At 32.3% G+C, this 26,635-nt stretch overlaps 1 protein-coding gene across 1 annotated transcript in view; it reads right to left on the bottom strand.

The window, feature by feature from the left end:
* Nucleotides 1–2,684: 2,684 nt before the first annotated feature.
* The window catches only part of LOC111030628 (flocculation protein FLO11-like), a 180,281-nt gene continuing 156,330 nt past the window's right edge, over nt 2,685–26,635 (bottom strand). The window contains exons 5-12 of the mRNA XM_022310216.1: nt 25,799–26,029; nt 22,850–23,119; nt 5,893–6,123; nt 5,643–5,786; nt 5,328–5,533; nt 3,848–3,999; nt 3,676–3,748; nt 2,685–2,962 (exon numbers count right to left, since the gene is read on the bottom strand). Of these exons, the coding sequence (XP_022165908.1) occupies nt 2,950–2,962; nt 3,676–3,748; nt 3,848–3,999; nt 5,328–5,533; nt 5,643–5,786; nt 5,893–6,123; nt 22,850–23,119; nt 25,799–26,029 (1,320 nt within the window). The 3' untranslated portion in view covers nt 2,685–2,949. The remainder of the gene's footprint in view (nt 2,963–3,675; nt 3,749–3,847; nt 4,000–5,327; nt 5,534–5,642; nt 5,787–5,892; nt 6,124–22,849; nt 23,120–25,798; nt 26,030–26,635) is intronic.

The following is a 26,635-nucleotide window of genomic DNA, read 5'->3' as shown; positions in this document are numbered from 1 at the left end:
TTTCACACTTATGGTCCAAACACATGGTCTGATATCTAGCGATAGCAAACCATTGCCGGGTCAGCTAGTAATATAATATATATATATATTTGTATTATATTAATCATTATGTACTTATATTATTATAGCAATTATTATCTTACAAAAACTTATGTGTGTAATTTGTATTAATTATTTATTTTGTAAATTATTGTACACGACTCCACTCGTTCGTAAAGATAAATAAATAAAAACTCATAATACTTACATAATATTATCATAATATATTTTATTCGATTTTTGGGTTTCAGTAAGAACTAATAACATGTAGAATTTGTAGTAAAAACCGTTGGTCCTAGTTTAAAAAAATGAAGTTTTGTATAGCCGACAAGACGACATTGTATAAAAAAAATCTGTTGTTTTAAACAATGGTTTCAAGTATATATATATATATATATATATATACACTTAAAATACATGCAAAAAAATGGAGATGATCTGCTGCTCGGCGATCCCTGTGTGTTTTTGTGTGTGTGCGTGTGTATGCGAGGGCTTGTGTGCGTATGTACTGTGTGTGACGTATGCCACATCCGGGACCCTAAGTACGAGTATGGCGATGTCGTATTGTGCGCGATCCCGAAAACTCGACAACCACTAAACATAAACCAAAGTGGCGGTAGCGGCCACGACTACTATAATACTATGTGTGTAAACCACCATCTGGTCACACGAATCACTCGACCCGTAGACCGTAGTACAATTTATCTACTACGGTAGTAATATTATACAACGTTGATAATACAACAATATATCATAAATTTGCGTTCGTCGAGTTCTATACAATATAATATTATGATATCGACGACATATTTTATCATATCATATTCGATGTTTCGATCGGGACGAGCGAACGCCAACGTCCCGCCCCACCTCACCCATCTACATCACCATCGAAAGCGATTACCCGAAAGCAGGTTTTGATATGCGTTGTTATAGTCTTATAAATACTACGCGATATATAAGTGCAATGTTATTGCATATTTCGAATCATTATTTTTACCTTATGAGCAAATGCTAATCTTCCGTCAATAACCATCAAGTATCAAATTTACTTGTTATACTTATTAGTAATTGCACTTTATAGATTGTAAATAAAAAACCTCATCATCAGTTTTTGAAAATAACGTTTACGTATTGAAATAGCTCCTCAAGCAATATAGTTCTGATGTTCGTCGTGTCCTGTTTTGTGATCTACAATACCCACCAGTGAATAATGATGGCCCGCAAGAACTTCGATCGGATTTTTAGTGGGTGTTACAATAACAGCAACTCCAACCCCAAAAACGGAATAATTTTATATTGATAAATCATTATTCATTATACATACAATTAAATAATATTTCGGAATCAGTGCTAAAACTTTATGTTACTAATATCTATAACAATTTAAATTACAAGCCAACAGCTAACACACACTTACCTTTGTGAATGGAAAACTCGTCAATCAGCCTTTGACCAACTAAATATTATATAATAATTAATATCAAAAAAATTTAAAAGTCCGTAGGAAGTGAATTTAAAGTATATCAAAGAATTTATAATCAATATTTCATGAGGATATTGGATTAAACAATGCCAATATACTATGAAATCTGCATCTGAAAATCTTATATCATTTTCCATTTCTTTGAAATAACCATCAGGTCACAAAAAAAACTATTTTTATCACTGGTCAACTCGGATTTTATAGTATCACAGGAGACAGTATTCTTTTGATATTTTGGTGCACAGAATAGATTACCAAGTATCATTAGACACTCATATTAGTGCGCTAGAGTTGTTGAATCCTCTTTCACCTTCTGATCTGATTGATGTTTATATTCATGTAGAAAACAATAACTAAACTTCGTGAAATTGTAAATTAAAAAAACCAAAATTGTCATTAATTTTATTGTTTTATCAAATATTTTAAACCATATCATTTAATATAATTTATTTTAAATTTATATTATAACTATGAGTAAATAAATATTTTTAATATTCTACATTTTATGAGTCAATTTGGAGCATTGTGGTAATAAAAACTCAACTTTGTTGTTGATAAAAAAAAGAAAGAAAAAATAGAACATAAAAAAATGTACCAAGCTCATCTCTATACCTGTTATATGACTTCAGTTAAATTTGACAACGGTTTTTCAGTGACGTACAAAATTGTGTGGGACCATTCGACGAGACTGAGCCTTTTGTAGGTATATATAATAACGGCGCTTATTCGACGGTTTCAGAACGCTGTTTGGTATATCTTTTGTTCATAAAAATTATGTATATTGTTGTTCTAATTTCAAAGATGTATGGCGGGAACGCGACAATGGAACTGAGTTGGACAATAATAAGTTTGCACAAGTGTTGATTTTCTTTTAATTAGGGATTTTTTTATTTTTATTCATGATTTATACAAATTCATAAAACGTTTGTACTATACAAAAAAAAAAAAAAATACAATACAATAATAATAATAATAATCATATAATCATTATAGATAAATTAAATTAAATCAAATTGATTAGGAGGAACTTGTTAGTCTGTTTGAAAATAATACTGACGATATTTGAACAACTTAATATGAAATGGAAATCGTACGGACAACGAAATCGTACGATCGATAAAATATAATCGGTAAGTACATATAAAAATACAACCTATTCAATTTTACACAATAATTATTTTTCCTTAACATTTTACTTTTCGTAAAAATACACAATATACATTGTCTCAAAATGCAACACTAATATGGAAGCCTTTAGTGCGATAATAATAATAATAAACGTCAATGCTAAGATAGAACTTAAAAATAAAAACATTTACACCTTTTTGTGCTTTGAAAAAAAATAAAAATAAATTAAAACAGACTTTAGAAGAAGTGGAAAATAAAAGTCCAAAAGTGTATCCAAAAATTGAGAATACAGCACATTACGATGCAGTCCTGAAATAGAAAAAAATAAACCGTATTAATAATTCATTAAATTCATATAGTTTTCTATTTTGTCATGTTTGTTTTAAAAACTTTCCAAAACTACTCTAGTAAAATATTATGCGATTGAAAATAGTTTTCAAGTTTGTAGTATAATAAATTTAGAGTAAATAAAAAATCATTACAATTTTTTCCACAGAAATAAGGGTAAAAAAAGGGGTCTTTCGATGAGAATCGAGACGTATTATATTATATTAAATGATCCTCGACTCGTAATCTTAAATTGACGTACACAATTCAATGACAATAATATATTGCGGTAAAGTTTAAATAATAATAATCTGAATTTCGGTACTATATTTATGTATTTTGAGCGAATTTAGTGCAATGCAGACGAAATTACATAATCCTATTAAGGTACCGCAAAATATATGTTGATTTCTATAATATTATATTGTACATTGATCATGTTTTTCGAAATGTGAAATCCATAGATTGCTGGGAATAGATGTTTTAAATTACAGTTGTATTGTATACGTCGTTTTCAATTTTCGTTTCGAGGTTGTTAAATGTAAAGCGAGACGTCAGAAAAACAGAATAAATTCAACTCATAACAATATTGTTAATTTGAAATGAGTTTATCCATTAGAGGGGCGTTTTAACTCTGCACGTAATTATGATTTGATCTGACAGAGCGGAAATAATAATAAAAAAACCAAACGTACTTGAGGGTTTTGTAGTGTTCTTTTTCCACGCTGTTGTCTGGCGGTTCACGTTCGAATGACAATAATGTGAGCGCTGTGATAAACAAAAACGAAAATAATAAGGACAAAATTAAAAACGGCAATTTCTATGATTAAGAAAAAAAAAACCATCAAGCAAACAAACTAAATTAACCTTTCTCGTTGAGCACTGGCGTGGTGAGGAGGAACAACACCAGATTGGCGTTCTTCTCGTACGGGCAAGCCGCCTGTTTCCAAGTAATGAACTCCGTCACCTGCTTGGCCAGTTGCCAAAACTTTTCAAAATTTATGTGGCCATTGTCGAGCCTGTAGAAAAAAAAATCGTAATTCGTTTTGAGCATATTATTATTATAATATATCATACGCAGCGATTGGAAAATCGTTCAATCGGCGTGATTACATAGACAGTCGTTTCTTCGGCGCGAGAGCGCATAATGCCCCACTCTCCACGATAATAGTAGATTTCAATAATTAAAAAGGTTTCTCGTTTAATTGTAGCAGCGTCTACATAGACGAGACGATGCTGCTTTATAATTATTAATACATTTTAAACGCTGAGCGGAACGAGGACACTATCCGTTGCATTGCAGTAAAGTACGGTAAAGTTTACAAGCCTCGACGTGTTTGATTTGTCGTGTAGAATAAATTTATTAGAATTTAATATAGACGTGTAATAATTTTATAGATCTGAAGTGATTGGATGAAACTGGAAACGGTATAAGTACTTCAAAGAATAGAAATACAGTGAAATTAAGTATCCATTGACAGTAAACCATCGTTTAGCACTGAAGATGGTCTATAGGCACGCCAATGCATTACAGTTAAACTATGAAAACCATATTATATTATCTCGTCTAGTAGATTTAATTATGTAATATGGTATCAATATTATTTATAAAATAAATTGAATACTAAGTATTACGAAATATATTTTTTTTTCACTTAAAATATTTTTTTTATATTTTATATGCCTCTAGCCTTCGACCAATAACAAAAGTTCTTCTTATTATTATAACTATTATTTACGGTATAAACTTTAAAGTTTACAAAAACATAAATTTAAATTTAATGAATACGTTATCCCTCAACTTATTTTGTTGATTTATATCAATTTGAAAAGCCCAAATAATAATGAAATGAGAGAAAATATTTAATATATTTTGGTTCTTTTAGGTCATAAAAATAGCAAACTCGACTATACTACTCACTGCAATATTGGGTATATAAAATACGTTGTTTGATATCTGTTTTGCATAATCTATATGTATATAGAATACCTAACCCAAAGAACTGACAAATATAAATTATTAGCTATACATCGTATTTTGCATTTAATAATGCACTTTGTTTTTTTAAAAGTAAATACATTATACATACATAAGGATCATTAACAATTATATATTAACGGTACACTTATTGAACTTTGCATTTTAAATATTAAATCAATTCAGTATAAAATGCGCTAAAAAAAACATAGAAAGACAAGATAATCAAAAATCGTTGTATAAATGTTTATTAAATTTTTGTTAAGCATATTTTCAAATGGGCTAAGAATGCAATGCATGTTTTGCAACAGGCTAAACATACGATATTTTTCTACAAATTCACAGCCTTACTAATTTTAATATAATCACCTGTTTCGGCATCCTTCGTTGAGGAAGTAAATGTCTTTGACCAGCAACGAGAAGAACGGTATGACAACCCTCTGTCGCTGATCGGTGGCGCCGGCGCTTCTCCACAGAGCCGCCTTAAGTGTCGACCGGTAGCTGCTGAAATTTGACGACGGGTCCATGTACTGTTCTAGTATGGTAAATTTGGCAGACTGTTGTACCTTGTGCCACTAATCGGGTTGAAAAAAAAAACAAGAAATTAAAAAAAATGTACACAATTTAAGCGGAGTGTGGGTCATTGCACGACCAATATAATATAAAACCGATCGTTTCTATTACCGTCTTTTTGAGCCTGCTTATCGGCGACATGTTTAGACCTGCGATGATGGCCATAAGTGAATTGAAGTTTCCCACGTTGAAACACTCCCGGGCTGTTTCGATCCAGAACTCTATGGTCTTGACTCGCTGCTTTTTTTTCGAATGCTGAAACAAAGTAACGGTGATTCAAATGTGTCAACGATGATTATAATAATAATCGACTTAAACGATACGATACAATAAAACACTTATAATATCGTCGCTAGCTTACTTTGCATATTTCGGAGGCCACCAGGTAGCTGAGTCGGTTGAACCAGTGAACGTAAGACTCAAGATTTTTGGTTTTCTTCATGTCTTTGAACGAAGAATCGATGTGCGGACTGTCCTTCGCGAACGCCTGAACGAACTCTTCGGGGCCGATGAAAGAGAGCCTCTCGAGCTCGACGAGAGTGAGTTGTTGGCCCAGCAAAGACGCACTGGAACACACTTCCATCGTGTCCGTCTGAAATCACATTTAAAAAATGTAGCGTTTTATAGTGAACAAAAAAACAACAGTAATGATAACGATAGTATAAGCTACAATGACAGTGTGCGCAAACCAACTGGCGATAAACACAAACAACACACTTATGACATCAGGTGTGAAGACGGGGGTGAATGTAACTGGCGAGCATGCGATGAAGGGGCAAGTCGAATGATAAAAAAAATTCAGGCTTTTCGGAGAGATCAAGAAGGAGAGCGAGAAGACGGGCAGATGTCGATTCTTCGAGTGTGCTATTTGCACTGCAAGACGTATACTTATTATTTTAAATATTATTTCAATATTATCAGAGTAATATTCAGTAATACACTATACAAGTCTGATATGGTTCAAAAATGGTATTATTTTATTGAGCTGGATGTCGGGTTTGTTAATTTTTCATCGCAGCGCATGCGCGCGACGTGGGAATTTCGACGGTGTGACGATCAGCTGCTGTCGTGTATAGCGGTTTTTCGCGCGCTTATAAAAAGCGCTTTTTTGCACTGGCCACGACTGCAAATCGACGATCGGCAGCGAATCGATCAGACACGAGCGGAGAAAGAGAGAGGTGGGAGGGAGAGAGTGGAATATAGAAAAAGGTATATACATATATACATTATATATATATACAGAGAGAGAGAGAGACAGACAGAAATAGAAACAGAGAGGTAGGACGTAGAGAAAAAGAGAGAGGAAAAGTTTTTGGTGCACGGGTGACGTCGCATAATACATCACCGTCAAACTTTTGTGCGTATAGCGGGACACGCATCACACACTGTTATAGATGAACATGTTCGCCGTGCATATACGTGGCTGTACGACGACCGCGGACGAAAATAAAACGAGAAAGAGAAAAATGAATAATGCCCAATCGGTCGCCGAGTACGCTATTTATATTGCGTTTTTCTTTCGTTATTTTTTTTTCTCGCCTTCTGCGACGAGATTTATATTCCCGACGATAATATTTTCGTCCTCCTCTTCCTCGGAACGTCGCCGTCCGCGGGTGCGATTTTTTATTCGAGTAATTTTTTTTCGCGCCGACCATAGAACTCGCGGAGAGGACCGAATCCATATTTAAAATTAATAAATTTAAAGATGAGCCCGCTGCAGGTTCTTATACAAAAAAAAACACACTACTCGTTGTAGGTCGTCGCCATATTATAGCAGCTTCAATTAAATCATATTCGAGTCCACGTAGTAAATACAAAAGTAACACATCTTAAAAATTAATTGATCGAATTTACGGAGTAAATAATTTAAAATTGATTTCGGAAATATTCCCGGACGGTGTCGTCAAACAATCCGTGTTTAGTCGTACAGAAAACAATATTCACGCCTCGTGATTAGGTTAGATTATTTTAAGAAGGTTCGAGGTACTTGAAAATCGGATGAGATGACTAAAAACTAATACAATATGTACACAGTAAGTGCGCTTTGATTTAGAATAATCGTTTAAACGCGCACGTATATCGGCCCGCCGGGAATGCACGAATACGATAAGAATTATCGTACACACGTGGAAAAATATCTTTTTACGCCGCGAGGAAACGGTTCCGGTACAAATTCGATACGTATATTATCGTGTACACGAAGATAATAATATAAATATAGTCTTATGAGAAACGTCAGCAATAAATAATGTTCTAAATTGTCACGGGAGACGTTATGAATACGGCCGGCGTACTTAAAAGTTCGAGGAAATGTTATACGTTTTCTCATTTCAGAATTCTTGATGCTTTGTTTAATATATAATATACGTATAATTTCGCGTTTTATATAAAAGGTTAATTCATGTAGGTACACATTTCCCCGGGGCAAGTCCCATATTAAAAAAAAAATATTAAAATTATGCATTCAAACTGCTGCGCCTCTCGCAAGAACGATATGCTGGATAAAAATGACACGTGTCAATTATTATTCCCATCCTTCCTCCCGTGTATATATCGTGTAAAACCGTCAACATAAATATATATAATATGATCGTATTTAAAAAAAAAAAAGCGTCAATTATAAGTTTGACTGTTTACGGCACTATCGGCACTATTCGATCCCGAAACGTTGCAAAAAAATTTCATTTCGATGAGATGTCATCGTTTTGACAAAGCGTTCCATTTTGTAAAAAAACAAAAAATAAGTGTTACGGTATCCGTATTCCTAGAGCAGTGACTTATATTTAAAAAAAAATTATTTATTAAGTCATCTGAACCTGTGCAAAGACATTTATTTTTTTGTAATATACGTAGTTTGGAAACTTTGCTAAACCCTCACACTAAACGATCACAAATTAGATCAAAACAAAATAAATAATAACAAAATAAATAATTCACAAAATACAAAATCAGTCTTACCTATACTAAACTACCACATGTAATATATACCTATAACAACACTGACGGGCTAAGGTGTACTTGGTAACTGGTAAGCGGATTGGACAAGGTTTTCAGTTTTCAGTACACACGTTATCACCACTTTCGGGACTACGTAATGCAGTACTCATTAGACGATATAATTATTAAATAATTGATGTCATGCATTGTTATTAAAACAGTCAATTTACGATAACACGGCGTCTTGGGTAGGCAATTCAGCTACACTATGGTACAAAACGATTATGGCAGATCATTAGACAACATACTATTATTATACGTCATGTATACACCACACTCGCCCATACTACCAAACTTCCACTAGAATCCTTTGCAGTTCGTTAACGATCAACCAACGAAGCACTTCGTTCAAATATCGACAAAAACTAGATTCTAATATTATAAATGTATAGTATACAATAAACGCATAATTTGCAGCCATGTACGGTGTGGTCGTATTAAAATAAAGAACATGATTCATTCTTTATTTAAAACAATATCCGTACAAAACACGTTCATTAATTAGTAAATATATAATATAATATACGTCTATTCACTTTTTCATATTATATAAAAAACGAAATATTTTGTGAAAATAAACTAACAAGTAATTAGTAAAATCATCAATCGAATATAAAGCATTTATTTTGTATGTTGATAATAAGTTTCTGCATTTGGTGAACTTTTAATTTCAAATTCAGATGGTTTCACAATACGAGTCATATTATTTTCTAACATCAAAATATGTATCACTCTTAAACACGTTTCCTTCAAAGAATGTTTACAGAAAATGTTCTACGGAGTGCTAAATAAGAATATTATAATTTTTGAATATAGTGCCATAGTATTTTGATATTTTATTCACTGTAGAACAACAAAAATTACATAATTTATGTGTTATTCATTATTATTACTACTAAAAGCTTAGAAATATAACAATGGTTATTTTAAAACCTTATTAAATGTATTATAATTACCTACATTTCTTTTAATACTATACAGCTTATAAATAAACAATTCATATTTTAATGACATGATTCCCTATACTTTTAATATTCTTAACAATTTTTAACAAAAATTTCGAACACATATACCGACAATGGCAATAGTTGATAGTACAGTTCTACTCTATATGATTAGTATGTACTTTTTAAACATCTATCAACATTTTTAGATATAAATATTATCGAACTGCATGGTATTTACCATTGACGGTTTTAGGTATTTTTTTTTGTCTTATCGTTTATTTTTTTTTATATTATAATGTTTACAATTTATAATGGCTAGGCTATAAACCCCCATTTTGAAAATCTTAAATCTCTCTATTAGTTATTGTACAACTATATTTAGATACTATAAAGACAGTGAATGAACATAATAAAATGATACACGAATGACAACTACACTTTTAATAGAAAGTTTAGAATATTTAATTTAAAAGCCTTTTACTATAAGAATGTCTTACTATATTTATTTAAAACTGATTAATCAATGTTTGCACCTCACCTTTCTTACAATACTACAAAACTGGATTAAAAATGTTGATTAATTTAAACTGCAAAAAGTAGGTTACGACAATTTTTGAAAAATTAATACAGTAATGAAGGAAATTAAATGTTGACATTAAAAAATTTATAACAAAATCTTTTGTAATTAATTACTTACATACTTTAGATCTAAATATTATTAATTTTTAAACATCATTCGGTTTTTTTATACTGTAATGCCTATATCAAAACATGTGTAACTGACTTTTGTAAACTCAGCCACCCAAAGCACAAGACTCTTATTTTTTTGGGGAGAGGGTAGCGCAGTACCATAATTTTGGCAGTATTGTTATAACTAATTTGTATATACGTCTATGCCTTAATATATTATTATTACTAAATGGGTGAACATAAAAAAGATATTAAGTTGATTTTAGATATAAAGATTTTTTTTTTGCAAAATGCAATTATTAAAAAATTTTAATGTACCTATAACTTATGATTTGATAGATGTTACATGAACATCAAATCGATGAATCATGTTTAGTACAGAGAACTAAGTTAAAAAATTTTATTATGTTATCAACATTAAATTAAGAATTTTTTCCTGGTATCAATGTATAGCAAACAGTTTAATACGTAAAATACAAGAATAATGATTAAATGCTTAAAGTAGGTACTGAAAAATACAAAATTAAACCTAAATAAATACTAAGATTAATATACATATTGCTATGAGCGTTGTAGGCGTCCTTATTATATCAAAATAATATGAAAATGTTAAAGAAATACAATCTAGATATATTCCAGGAACCGGACTTATTACTTGCCTACTCATTTTCTCAGAATAACTTCCTACAAGGATCGAAAAAACGTGATAAAAGTGTATGACATATTGATAATCATGGACAGTAAATCGTTATAAGGCAAAGAAACTGTAAGACACTCTATTATATTGTTTATTATTATGTATAATGTGCATTATTTTTTGATGTTGTATTAAATAACCAATAACAATCTTTGGTTCGAACTTTAAAAAAACAGTTTTATTTTTTTTAACACTCAGCTAAGTGTTTAGCTTATGGTTATTCGTAGACCAATAAGTAAATCGATTGTACGATTTCATATATTATTACCTATGTTACTTCAAAATTTTAAAGAAAATATGTTTTTCGGAACCATGTCTCGGTGCGTCCCGGATAAAAGTCTAGGAGTAAATTATTATTTTTATGTATATCATCGAACGACTGTCAGATAACTTACGAATAATCGATTCGCAGTTATTACTTTTGGCACCTATTTCGAGTACGTAAAAAAAAAAACTATAATATGTTATAACGTTAAAAAGTTTTTGAGTTTCCAAAAATACAAAAACCTCGATAAACGTGGATTGCGATATATTTACAAAAACCAAACATAATATAAATATAGATACTAATAATCTAATTTAATTGTCGTACAACATTACTGCGCACATTACGATACCAAACATATTATGTAAACATAATTACTATTGTTGTTTACTCGATGGTAGCAGCAATAACGACGCAGCAATAACGACGTCGTAGTGTCGCAAATACGGCCAAGCATAAAAATGTAAACTTGATCGGTTTTAAATTTTAACCGTCTAAATCGACGATTACGTACTGTTAAATCAGGTAGCTCAACTTTTGTGAAATATTTACCTTGAAAAAACTAGAGTCTATACACAATACACATATTATATATTTGTGCGCGTGTGTTTGTGTGTCAATGTTCATCACTATATTATGTTACACTCGTATTTAGTGTCGTATTATCGAGTAGGTATTCTTAAAAAAGTTGAATTTAAAAAGCAAATAATAATTATTTTCAAGCACTTCAGATTAAGTTGTTGTGTATAGAATTTTTCGATATTTAAAACCTTCGGACGTTTTTCGTCGAATAAATTATTCGATCATCCTATCTTGGTAATGCATTAATATATAACAATACGCTCCGTGACCTACCGTCATTTATATTATTATATCACAGCGCACACAACAGCTCACCCGAGCGAGAACTCTGCCCACTAAAATGTTAATCGTCGGCAGTATATACACCACGCGGGCATGCCCGTCGAACTGCTGAGTGCTTATTTCTAATTCTGTGATTCGTGTAATTATTATAAATGCACAGTCATCAAAATATTTTTCGTCGTGCCGAATTGTGTAGGTATGTGTACTACAATAGATATGGGCCGTACAATCGCATTGTGCTGCAACACGCAGCCGCAGCCACACGGGACAGGTCGTCTGTAAATGTTTATAAATAATAATGAATTATTGGTCGAACGTTCGACGTCGAATTACAATTCGCAAGAACACAGTGCGAGCGTAAAAATACCAAATTAAGAATTCGATTATTTCTCAAAAGTGTACATTACGTCATAGTGATGGATAGCACGCCAAGGTTGTCGTGTTTCAAATCGAATGTAGAATCGTTATTTTTCTTTCACAAAAACACACAAATCGATTGAGAATATTTATTTGTCGTCGTCGAAATGGTCGCGTAGACACTTTTATGATACGAAAATGCGGTGGTGGTGCAGGTGATGGTGGTGGTAGGTCGGACGTCGGTGTATAGAAGACTCAGACAATATTATATTGTTGCTTTAATAGCGGTTCGTGGACCATTAATTTAAAACACCATCGAACAGATGCCGCGTTCGAGCGGCGGAGGTTGTAAAAATATATTAGACTAATAATTTCCAAAGAAACTTAAAAACAAAAGCTATTCGGAAAAATACGAAAGGATAATGTATATATATATATATGGGTGTGTGTGTGTGTGCGCACGCATACTATATTCCGACTCGACACGCGATCCCACAGCTTTACGGTGTTTTCGTGTACACTATAAATGTATATGATGTATGTACAAGGAGAATGGAAAAAAAATTAAAAACTTTTGCACCACGGTATCTGCGGCGGTGGGCGGAGGATTTCCCACCACTTTATTGTCTGTCACTATATTACTCCGGCGCGGTAGACTAAATATTGAAATTGCAGTTTGACTACCCTCCCTCGTCGTCATGCTCTTCCTCTTATTTCTCCTCCGACTTCTCCTCGACACGTTGTCTCAGTTTATGCGAACGCGAGGTAAATAATATCTCTTTGGGTTTTTCACGAATTCTCGCGCCCCACTCGTAGGTATTTTCATTTATTTTTAAATATTTATCGTGCATATTATATCATAGAACCACGGTGTGGTGATTATTTTAAAGCGAGTCGGTCGGCATCTCGGAGAATTTACTTTCGTTTATCACGTAATATTATATAAGTTGTGGCTTTTAAGTTTTTAAACGTAGGTATATATAGATACTTCTTCAGAATATTAAATTAAAAAATAAGTCGTTGTTAAATAATGCAATACCATAAACACCAAATTTCGTAACGGCAAAAAAAATAAGGATTTTGTTGTGTGCTTTAGTAATAAAGTATATATAATCAATTTATTCCTCAGGTAGGAAAGAAAATCTTACCGGAAAAATGGTCACTCCCGAAATTAAATAATCGCACTGAATACACACACACACACACACACACGCCTTTATTCCATAGGTACTTATCTGATGAGTATGCTATTAATAACGTTATAATTATTCGGTACCTATACTACGTGACGGTTCCGCTTGCGTTATTGTTTGCTTTCCGTCGTTTTTCATCCCTTTTTGGGTCGCAACCGCACGACCGCCGCCGCGATAACATCATCATCGCATAAATATACTTTACAATACAATAACAATAATCGTGTGTCCTGCACGCACACATCTCGACGACTGCCACCCATGAACTATATATCATATCATAGTAATTTATACACCCCACACAAAATGTAATAATTTATAGAATAATAGACTCTGAAATATACAACAATAATTATCGAACCTTGCGCCCAACACCGTCGGCCAACAGAATGATCATATACTACTATATCATATAAAAATAAAAATAAAAAACGATGAAAATAATATAACAATTATTTTCTGTCCATCTCTCTCTCTCTCTACCTCGACGGGCCGCGACCGAACGGGCGTTAATAATAATAATAATAATAATAATGCGTGTTAACCCTCCTTTTTACAGACAAGTTTCCGGTTCATTAATATCGCGGGCGCGTCAGTACTTATATATATTAAACTCAGGCGAGTGCACCCCTGCCCACCCCCATCGATCCAGAGATAAGTCTCGGCGTTGTTACTTATATTTTAATGATAATTAAACGCAAACACACGGGGTTTTTTTTCCGACAATTTTTTTTTTTTTTTTGTAACGCAATTTTGCGCTTTGCCACTTTATCGCGAGACTCCGTTCGAGTTATTAATTGCGTTTTTGAGTAGACGTTTACCGTGATGGTGTGCGTTTAGCGATTCGACGACACGGTCATGTCGCTCGGAAACCGCGTCAACACAATACGATACGCGAGTATACCAATACCTAAGATATATTATCCAATTTTATCGTATTACACACGGTTTAATATTTATATAAATATAATCCTAGTTACTACGCATAATATGACGATCGACGGTGAAAATTCCAATATTATACTTTAATTAATTAAGTGTTTCCATAATATGTAGATATTTTTTCACCGATTTTTCATTGGAGAGCACTTTCGATTTTAGTTTTCGTATCTATGTTGATGTATAGGGAAATCATGTGTCATTGTACAGTTGTTGGCATGGTGTAAAGAGTTTTAACTGCTATACTAGAAATTTGTTTTTGAGAATACTGCATTTTTTTTTAGGGGGGGGGGCGCAACCTGTAAGTTAATTAAGATATTATTATTGTTATATATATAACAGTAGTATTTCCATCCTTGTACATCCTAGACTTAATTTTTCTTCTAGGTTTCTGAATAAGTATTTCACTGAGTCATCCTGAATATTCCATTTAATGTATTGGTTGATAGTTTGTATTTTCCATAAACTCTGAATTTACGTATTTTCTTAAGGTAAATATCATGGTTTCACGTTTAATGAAATTAAGGGTATAAGTTTCCATCTTGAGGACTACTAGGATAATTTGTCAAGGGAATTCTGTTGGTCTCTTATTAACAGTTCTAGAATTTCATTTTATGTTATAATTGCGGTGTCATCTGCAAACATTTCCAGATGGCAGTGATTTGGTTCGGTCTGTCATGGCAGTAGATATCAAACAAAGTTGGTTCTAGGAAAGATCCTTAAGGGATCAGGAAAATACACAATCCGGTTTTTAACGGATTTCACTTATGATGGAGAAATATATTGTTTAAGGGTAATGCCGAAAAATAATAAATAATATACGTTCATCTCGAATACCATACGATAACCTTGAAATTTAGAGCACCTTCAACTAATTTTCATGTGCCAGGCCAAAAATTTTGTCGTATATAATATTTATTTATTTTCAAGTTCCTTTTTTATATGAAGTAAGTTGGCTACCTGCAAAGAAATAGTATTTCCGCAGGATGAAGTGCATGGCCAAGGGTATCTGTTATTTTCTCAATAGTAGTTTTTCTATCATTGGGTCTGTATTTTATACGTGATTGTAATATTATTATATTTTTTGTGTTAGTAAATTGGAACTCGTTGTCATATATTATTGTTATTTTTGTTTTTTGTATCGAATTACTTGAATTACTAATTATTGCTAATTCATTGTAATTGGGCTTTGGGTCGTCTACATATTATACACCTATAAATAAATCAGCATATTATTATTGTTCTTCTTGAATCTTGGGGACCTGCAATTCCTGTACACCTTCGCTGCCGGACGGTTGTAATACTTGTGATAGCATCACTGATTTTTTTTCGATTACGAAACCACTCACTCTCGGCGAACGTGTTAACGTTATTTTTATTTTTACACCAGGAACTTTCAATATTTTGGTAGGTTGCAAGGTGTCAAATAACCACCGAGACTTCTAGCGTAAAATAATGAAGAAGTTTAAACTCGTTTCGGAAACTCAACGGATTTCAAAATGAATTTTTGATTACAAAAATATGAATAACGCTGACGGACATTATTCTTTCCTTCGAAAAGCATAATAATAATCTCAACTTCCTTAAGTTAAAAAAATGTAAAATAATCAAAGCATATTTCTTATAAATTTGTATAACTATCCATGTACGATAGTTCGAAAATATATTTTGTAATGGGTGATAAAACGACATGTTCCATAGTCGTCTTCTTTATACGGATATTAAAATATTCGTGAATTAATTCAAGTTGAAAAACAAAGGCACTAGAAAAAAAGAAACCTTTCCGTCGTGACCTTTTGTGAAAACTTCAACGTACAAAAATTGATATTATGTATCATATTATAATTATACACAATAATTTGGACCGATTACATGGGAATTGATCGATAAAAACCCGGAATGAACTATTGTTTAGGCGATCCCTATGATTATTAAAATACATACTGAGCACCGTTTATTAATGCGAGTTTTAAGATCGAAACGTAATCGACTATTGAACGGACTAGCAGACTATACAGAATGAGCTACTGCAATTGAGGAGGTTGGGTGTGAGCTTGGCCGAAAATAACCGATAAGTCCCGTTGGCGAATATCCATCAAGGAGTTATTGTTTCATTAAATTATAAAAAATGTGTTTTATACAACTAGATGTATACGTTAAGTTTATATCATAGGTTTGACGACAAGCACGCAATAACGATGTGGGTTCAAGATAAGCATTTTATTCCATATCCTTGATTAAAAATGTAATATTCTTAAAATATAATATTATTGTACCTAACGTCAAAAAACAAATACGAAATAATTGTAAAATGTTTTTATTGTTTAGCTATGTCAGAGTTTAAAAACATAAAAACCCCATTTGAATTTGTTTTAAGTACAGACCGTTCGATATTCTTCTGTCTAGAGTATATGGAGCACGTATTATTTTATTTTTATATACTTAATAAAGAAAGGCACATGTGCTAAAGCACGAGTATAAAAAAGGATACAAAATAACGATCTTGACTTATACTAAAAAAAATATGTTTTATACGCATTTTATCGTGCCGATACGCTGTTATATTAAATATTACTATATGTTCCAATCTGAGTGTTACTGCTGGTAGACTTCTCTTCTCATGTCTTCATGCCATTTTATATACAACGCACATTATATGCTTATTAAAAACACTATTACAGATTGTATAAATTCTAATAAATGTTTAAAAAATAGTAATAATGAAATATGTACCTAAGTATTATGAGAATATTGTACTATTATTACATACACCATTCACCAAACTATGTATGGAAAATTCAACCACAGATAATCTATTCACAGATATGAGACGTATAGAAAAAACACTTTTTTTAAAATAATAAATACTTTATGTTGAGATACTCGTAAGTTGTAGGGTTTCTAGAACTTATCACGTCGAACAAACTAAAAACTACCATGGTTCATAATCTTTACTAAATATGATTATAATTGAATAATTATGTGAAATCAGTAAAATGAATCGTTAAAATTATGAGGTAAAAACAATTATTTTTGCTATGAAATAAATTTCAATACCATAAATTAAATTAACTGCAGTAAATTATTCAATTTTCCCGCCTTGAATACTTAAAACGTATGATTAAATAGTCTGAGAATATTGTTCCGCATTTCATACGTAATGAAAACTCCAGTTTATAACTAATTATAATGAACTTTTTTTTCTGTTTGTCGTCGAGTAGATAGTATTTGAAATGTATTGTTATTTTTTTTAACGCTTTTTAATTATATTATTCAGAACATAAAAATAATACTCTGACCTGCAGTCTTAGCATATTTATAATTAAATCTAGTTACTGTCTACTGATTTGGATTTAGAAATTGGTCAATTTTTTACCTACGCATGTTCTTTTTGGATATTCCAATGCTGAGTAGACACAGAAAAACACTATGATATACTACATATGAAATACTGTATGGCTAGCAGTCAGGTGCGTCACAATATCTACAACCATCGAATCTACACGAAAATTAAAAAAATACATGATCATGTAAATGAGGAACTGTCAATGTGCTCGACCGTCACACATTAGTGATCGATAGTAACTGTAAAATATGTATATTATTTTAAACTTCGCAAGTTTATAGACCGAATATCTACGAAGGCAGTAATAAATTAGTTATTTTACTTGTAGATAAACTCGGTCCTGCGTATTATCAGTATTTGACAGATTTTATTGTATTTGTTGATATTCATTGTTTTATTGAATTCCACGTGGAAAACGTCATAAAAAAATCCAATTCGTTATTCTCTGACAAAAGAACACAGTATATTTTTCATTGAGTATCTTACAGAAAACTCTTAAAAGTGTAACAAAATACAATACCTACGTCTTACGTTATGCGTATAGTACCTATCATAATCTCGAATAATCAGGAAACCGTTTTTAATTCCCAAAAATAGCGTAGAACTGCGTACAACAGTATTTTTCTTTATCCCGTCATAAAAATATCGTTAATCGTCAATTATCAGACAAAAAATAATGACACAACATTATTTATTTATTAAGACACAGTAGCTTCTGTAGTCTATCGTTAATCGACGGCTTGACGGCAAAATATATTATTTTGAAAAAAATATTACATCAGCAGTATATGCCACTGTATCCGGTGTAGGTAAATAACATAATATAATATACATAAATATACATTTTACATCGTACCCGAGAACACGCGTTGCGCAAGATATACTTTGAGCACAACGCAAGCGGCATAAATAATATCATCAACGATCGTTAAGAGCCATTAATTATATTCTCACGCGTGATTGTGACGAACTTATTAAGTTTCGAATAATCGTTGTGTAATTACACAAACCATAATACGCGAGTATATATACCGATAGTATAAATTATGGAGAGTTAAACGCGAATTCCACGAAATCGAATATCGTTTAGAACGCTATCAAAACGATGGTACGCGCATATATTAAATATACAAATTATAATAATAATAATGATAATAATATAGTACTGTTTTACATAAATGGATCATTAATAAAATGGATCGTCGCTGTAACTCGCGGTTTACCAAAGTTCAAACCGTCGTCGCGTCAGCGCCTTAGGTCTCTTAACAGATATAATGTCTACGACGAATGCTTGGTATTATATTTCACTCCGACGACGGAGAGCGAAAAAAATAATATTTAATTAAAACTCGCAGTCGTAGGTCATTCGGAGAAGGAACATATTAAATCTCGGAGATAGCGTACAAGAAAAGACCGTTTGAAAAACATTCGAGAAATTTTAAGAAGAAAAACTAAATAAATAAATCTTGAAAATGAATATCATACTTGTGTACCTATACAAAGCAGGTATATAAATCCACCGTACGTATTAGATTCGGATTATAGTTGTAAACTTCTAGGGAGTTTATGCGGCGCATTACAGTGAGATTTATTTTTTCGATCACTGACGGAGCGAAAAAACTCCGGGCACGTTCTCATTATACCCACTATATGTAACATATGATATACTTACTATATTATACAGGGTGTGATTCACCAATCATATGCTCAACCCAACATTTTCTTTTAATTGTGAAATAATTCAAATTCTGATTTTTAATAATGATATATACACCATCATTTAAATTACTTAGATTTATCATACCATTTAAGTACTGGCCAGTGATGATATAATTGTTTCTTTTTGAAATAATGGAAAAAATTGTACTTGTATAAATCGGAACTCTTAAGGGTATTTTCTGAAAACGTTGAACTTAAAACTTCTGAAAGTTCTAAGTCCATGATAATAGGTTAGATGGTTAAGAGGCCATGAATATTTAAAAATCATAGAGAATAGTATTAATTTATAAAACTATTGTTCTAGTATTCTTATCCTTCAGTATAATAAGTAGGTACCAGACTAAATACAACATATTATATTTTATATTTAATGCAAAGTTAATATTTATGACCATAACCGTATTAAGTATAAACAGTTTACTAGTAATAACTCGGAAACATACTTTCGATCAGATATGACCTCGGATACGACAAATATAAAAAAAATCACATAATAAATAATTGGCATTAAACATGGGCAGGCATTGTGATTATCATTTGAAAAAAAAGGTTCGTATTGCCACATCGCACTTCTCAAATGTTCTAATCAAGTCGTATCATCTAAAAATATGGTATTTAAATTTCAAGTGTGCTAAGGTATTCTTGAAAGCAGAAATTGAATACATACACGAATTTATTATTAACGGATGTGCGTAAATACCATCCTGTGCTTATTTAAAATGATCGAAAAGAACATGTGTGATAATTTTCTCGTTATAAACATGAATTGTTTTAAATTTTATGTCGAGGGTGCAATATGTTATTATACGTATGCAAGGTGGAAATGAAAAATTACACGAAACGCAAATCGATGTACTCGTAATATTTTATTTTTTTGATTTTAGGAAAACAATAATAGTTTATTTATACTTATTCGTTATTCATATTTACCGATAGCGTGTTATCCGACAGAGTGCAATCAACTGCATACTCCGATGCATTTATTGCGATTCACGGAAATCCGCTGTTATTCACTATGGCAGGCGTTGACGTAAATAAATATTTAAATACAATTAAACACCATAAAATGCCGACGTGGAACTATCCAATAATTTTCAACGATTTCGTTCGATATGAATACGTGTGTTATTGTAACAGTGGTATGTAAATATCACAAATATCCGATACTATATTGTATTATACGACTCAATAGCTGCTACGTTATAGCTGTAATTTGTGAATTTTGCATATTATGTTGTTTAATAGAAACGAGCACCGATATCGTTAAAATAGCCAAACGATTTTAATTGATGATCTCCAAATTCCGGCTTGCAGATAATAGTTATATTGAAAGCATTTCCGATCATATTAAATAAAAGTAACAAAAATAATTATTTTCGGGTGAGTATAAAACCTACGAGTATAAAAAGTGATTACTGTTATCGTCCTGCGACCAAATATTTCGATCTAAATGTCGTATGCCGGGTAAGTAAAACACATAGTGTATAGGGGGGGCTCTCGGAACTACACTATAATACTATATAGTAATATTATACACTGCTGCACTTATAGACGCCCATTAAAACCGGAGGTCAATAACTAAAAGCAGTCTGAACATCTGATATTCTGATTATTTAGCGAAAACGCACGGTAAGTCGGTAAAAGATTAATATTAATATTACTATACGCAATAGCCAATATAATACGACAGGCACGATAATATCACTTCAATGTTCAAATATATAGCAGAAAAAAAAACTTCGACGGCTAGAACACGCTCATAAGTTTGATTTAAACAACGACAGTTAAAACTAGATCTTCGGATAATATAATATTATGATATGCGCACATACAGACGTGCATACGTAATTACATGTGCGCGAGTACAGTGCGAGCCACGAGACCTTAACTACCACAACCGGCCCCGAACCGAACGGCGAGCGCGATGTACATCATTTACAGTGTAGGTAATTTTAAACGCACGTGACTTGTATGCGCGATAAATACCGCCACCGGATCACCATAGTGTGACGCGCGGCAAACGAGGAGCGTGATTTGGGGGAGGTTAAAACATGTAGATATTATATCTAGCGCAAAGCACGTATACACGCACGACGCGATAATGCAATAATATATTAATACAAATAAGCATCGTCTCGTTTGTAATATTATAATAATCCACGTATATTAATATTAAATGCACTCGGCGTGTCACGCTCGGTGCGGGAGGATCGGTGGCAAAGGACTCGGGTAACACGTCTCGCAGCACCGCGGCGTGTATATTTTCACACGTAAAATGCGCACTGGTCACCTCGGTCACTCCGTATTTTTATCGATTAATTAAAAAATAATTTCCATTTCACATCATGACTGCAGTACTATATTATAATATTTAAACATCCGTTGTTTTAAATCGCGATATATCATATAAGGTCGACGACCACACGAAAACCTTATACTATGAGCACTTACCAGAGAGTAAGAGAGTAAAGTAAGTCGTTGGGCTATCTATTAGCCAGCACAATAAGATACTTTAGATTTTACAAAACTTAATTGTGGTATATAATATAGCTATATAAGAAAAATAGAACTTAAACAATTAAAATTATAATATTATTTTCAATAAGAAATGTCTGGGTATAAGTTTAGAAACAAATAGCAAAATATTACGATTTGTAATTTGGTAAGGGAAGTCCATAATATTTTCCCCACACAGTAATGGTTCTAATAGCTCACCAATTATTAGAACCCATATTTTTTTTAAACTACCTATTCTGACGATAATCGATGTACCCTTTCCACTAAAAAAGAAGAAATTGAGAAATCGATGAAATCATATACCAGCGAGTTTATAACATCGAATACTACTGTGGTCGGCTGCTGAAAAACTTTCACAGACGGTAATACACTTTAGAGTCTAGTGACTAGACCTATCAGTTGAATCAATTTTTCACGTGATTTCGATTAGCGAATGTGTCAGATGTGTATCAAAGTCAAAGCTACCGGCTGACCGTTCCTTTTTCAATCGAATTGTAATTGATGGATGTAATGAAACAAATCGGTACAACGGTAATAAATGAAAAGAAAGATATAGAAGACCCAATAGAAATGATGGTTTCGTGGTGTCTTCGGTGTATGAATGATAATGTATCTGCCGACTCAATATAACCAAAGAGAGTAACTCGCCGAGTGTTAAAAACGAAATCGGTTGGACTCGATTGTTAAAATACGCCCCGCAAACTAGCGGGAATGTGTTCTACGTAGGATTTCCGTGATATTATTTATGAAAAAAAAATATATATATATACAATCCAGCAACACTCACCGGTGACAGAGCATCAGCGGATCCGACTGTGGCATCGGTGCCGGTCTGCTGCAGGAAAGTCTCGTACTTGTCGAGGGCCGTGAGCCGGTGCAACAGCGTCTGAAGCATCGCGGAGACCTGGTGCCGGACGGCCGGTTCGACGGACACGCACTGATGCGTGATCTCCCTGACGTGTGCCATGACCCGTTCGTCACGGAAGTCGTACGGAAACTTGTCCGTCCACTCGGCCAACAGTTGCACCAACCGTGGCACGAACCGTGACAGCTGATCCTGTATAGAAGAAGGAAAAAACAACTTAAATAAATAACTTACATATTGTGCAGGCTCAAAGTTAAATTTTAATGAATTTTGTCTTATTCACTGATTTGAGTCGAATTACCGGTGGATGGTGGGGTCGAGTACAAAAATTATTACGCTTGTAGGTACTATAATACAATGTAATTTTACAAAATGTAAATATTAATGTTATAAATTATAGTTAAAGATTCCATACATACTCGTGGAATCATCGAACTTATTGTTGGCGTATTATGGGAATGGAAACATTTATACTACATAGTAAATATTTTTTTTTACGGCAACCGAAATATTTCCTAGAAAACGACCATTGAGTATACGTTGAAAAAAAAGTCCTCCTACACTAATATATAAACGACGAAAGCAGAGGCGACGACTCGTTCGGAATCTCGGTCGACGGCAAAAAACATTCCTAAAGATTGCACTGCTCCCGCCGAAGAGAAGACATTATTTAAGAGCACAATACTGCGCGGTATTTAAATTACTCTAGTGCGAGCTTCGTATTATACTATAGTATTGTACATAGAAACGCGACGACAATGGCTTATACTCGAGCGGTAAAAATAAGATAATAATCCTTCTTCCTATACATTATTGTACGGGCGACGCATATAATTTTATAATTAGTAAATATTTCGAAAAAGCTCTCCTGTCAACCTTTGTCAAGATATATTATGTAATGTATTTGAAGTCTGCTTCGTGCTTTTATAACGACAAAAACTTATACTCATGACAATAACAGACAATATAATAAATAGTTAATAAAATATATGGCAACTACGTCCGATTGTATACACGAACTCCGTTTAATTTTCAAAATACGAGATTTTCGACGAATTTGGTAATACTATTTTGATATTATACATGACTGCTTTTTCTGACGATAAAAAAAAGAGGGGCCAATATAGCAATAGTATTTAAATTGTTATCATAGGAAATGAAGTAGAAAAGGCGTTAAATTAATTTATATTTTAACATATTATGCAACATGGTATAATCTATTAGTTCACCTAGTAAGCAACAATTATCAACATAACAATGCTTTTACAAAAAATGGGAAATTTGAATAGCTATTGACAAGTTTGGTGTCTTTACGTAATATTATGTGAGTATGTGACATACATTTTTTGCGTATTAGCTATTGATATAATGCGCATCTTTAATACTAAATAAAATACATTTTTTCTTTAATTATCAGATATTAAAGATACATATGAAAAAGTAGGTCAAATGTAAATTATAAATTGTAACCACCGAAAACAACACGCCTTGGAAATAGTATGATACCACAATAATGTTGTACCTAAAGATTAGGATAAGGCGGATTGTCTGGCACGCTCAAGTTTGAAATCGAGACGTTTAATAATATAATGCATATTAATAATATATTTAATTGCAATCATACAAGCATATGAATTATAAAACTAAAATTTGTATTGAATTTTAATTTATCGGAACAGAACGTTTATTATTGCATATATAACGGAACGACTATGTATTCGTTTATATTTGTTTATTTCATAATTTTAAACTGAGACGCGTGAATAAACAAAAATGACAAATACTAACAATTCGATGTTTATATTTTATATTATTATTAATAAATCACATCTCTGCAGTGTTCGTATTATTTAGAAAATGCATTCTTTTCGTTATTGGAAATTGTTAAGTTATTCTTATTTCACGTCTTACAACTGTTTGATATCACGGCATTGTTTGACTATACAAATTTGGGAGTAGAATATTTCATACGTCTTTACATTAGAGCAAAGGCATTCGTGACATGACTGCAATCGTATAATAGGCATAAAAATAAAAGCATGTAATCACATTTGTTTTTGAAAACAGGTTAAAAATATTATAATGATAAGGATAGTATTATTAGTATTGTACACTGAGATACCGGCAAATCGAGAAACACGCCATCTACAATGTACCCGAATTGCCTATTCGGAACGCCGTGTTACCATGACTAATAATATTCATCTATAATAACAATAATGCGTTACCGAACCGGTTTCGGCGGAAAAAATATAGTATACAATAATAATTACGAGATAATGAATGCGTCATCAGAAACACCAAGTATTATATAAAAATGTAAACAAGCAACGATTCAAGCTTATAAATATTTTATATACTATAAAGTAGAAAATTAAAAATTAATAAATTTCGATAAATATACAATCATTGAGTTTTTCAATACACTAAAGACTTTAAATGATACTTTTTTATGCCAAGGCTACAATTATACTATGATAAAATAATTTAGTAAAATAAATTATATAATGCATAGTTGAAAATTAAACTATTAAAATATGTTTATGGTTAATTTATTTTCAATTCTATTTTCAATGAATATAAATTATATTTTTAATTATAATTATACTATATTCAATATTCATATTATATTATCATAATATGAGTTGGCAGATTTAATGGATGTCTGTGACGTATCGAAGTTTACTGAATACCAAACTATAGATAGAAATAATCCATATAAACATTATTGTTATAGAGTTTGTAATTATTATTTGTATATGATAAACCTATCGAAACAATTCGACAAAATTAACCTGAGGTAATCTTTTGATAGTTGAGTAAGTATTACACGATACATATATATTAAACATTTATAATTACAGTACTTACCTTGTGGTGAGGGTTTAGGGCGACAGACACTGGATCTCCGAGCCTTTGCTGGGCATGACACACGGCGACGACTTTGGCGAGCAGCTCGTGTGGCTTCACGAACAGCCGAGAGCTGAGAATGAACGCAAACAGGTACGCTTGGTCCGGGTAATAATCAGTGGTGGGTACCAAGTGCTGGACCAGACTGGACAACGGGCCGGACAACAGAATGCCATCTCTGTAGACGAGAGTCTAAAAAATATAAAAACAAAAATAGTCAGTGAGATGGTAAGTTTGAAAACTTGTATTACAACGAGCGTACAATAACGTGGTTAAAAAAAAAACCTCTCTCCTGTTTTTCCTTTAATAATGAATTCATTCAAATTTTGATATTTGTAACTTATATATATTCTTCAGGACTATAATAAATATCACAATTTTTTATACCGTTTAGAGTGTGTATTCTGGCCGTACAAAATCTTTTTTTTTTATAAACAAAAACAAACTTTTTTGAAAATGTTGATGAATCTAAATCGAAATTTGACCGTGTAATTTATTAGTTTTTAAAATTAAATTTAAAAAAATTATTATCAACCGAATGACGGCGAATAAACTCTATTTATATATTATTTTATGTATTATGATTATACCGTGAAAGTTCGTCTAAAGTCCATGTCACTGCAAGATCAATTTTGACGTGATTCCAACGAGAACGTAGTAACGCAAAAATTTGGCAATGACCGAGTACAACAAAACACGGACATCGTGTATTTTATATATGTCCGATCGAGCATAAAGCCGCGATAATGTTCAAACGCGCGTTTCGACTTTATGAGGATATAATAATATTGATAATAT

The sequence above is a fragment of the Myzus persicae genome, unplaced genomic scaffold (assembly GCF_001856785.1).
Source record: "Myzus persicae strain clone G006 unplaced genomic scaffold, MPER_G0061.0, whole genome shotgun sequence".
NCBI lineage: Eukaryota > Metazoa > Arthropoda > Insecta > Hemiptera > Aphididae > Myzus > Myzus persicae.
Note: the sequence above shows the minus strand (reverse complement) of the source record. Positions and strands in the feature narration are given on the sequence as shown.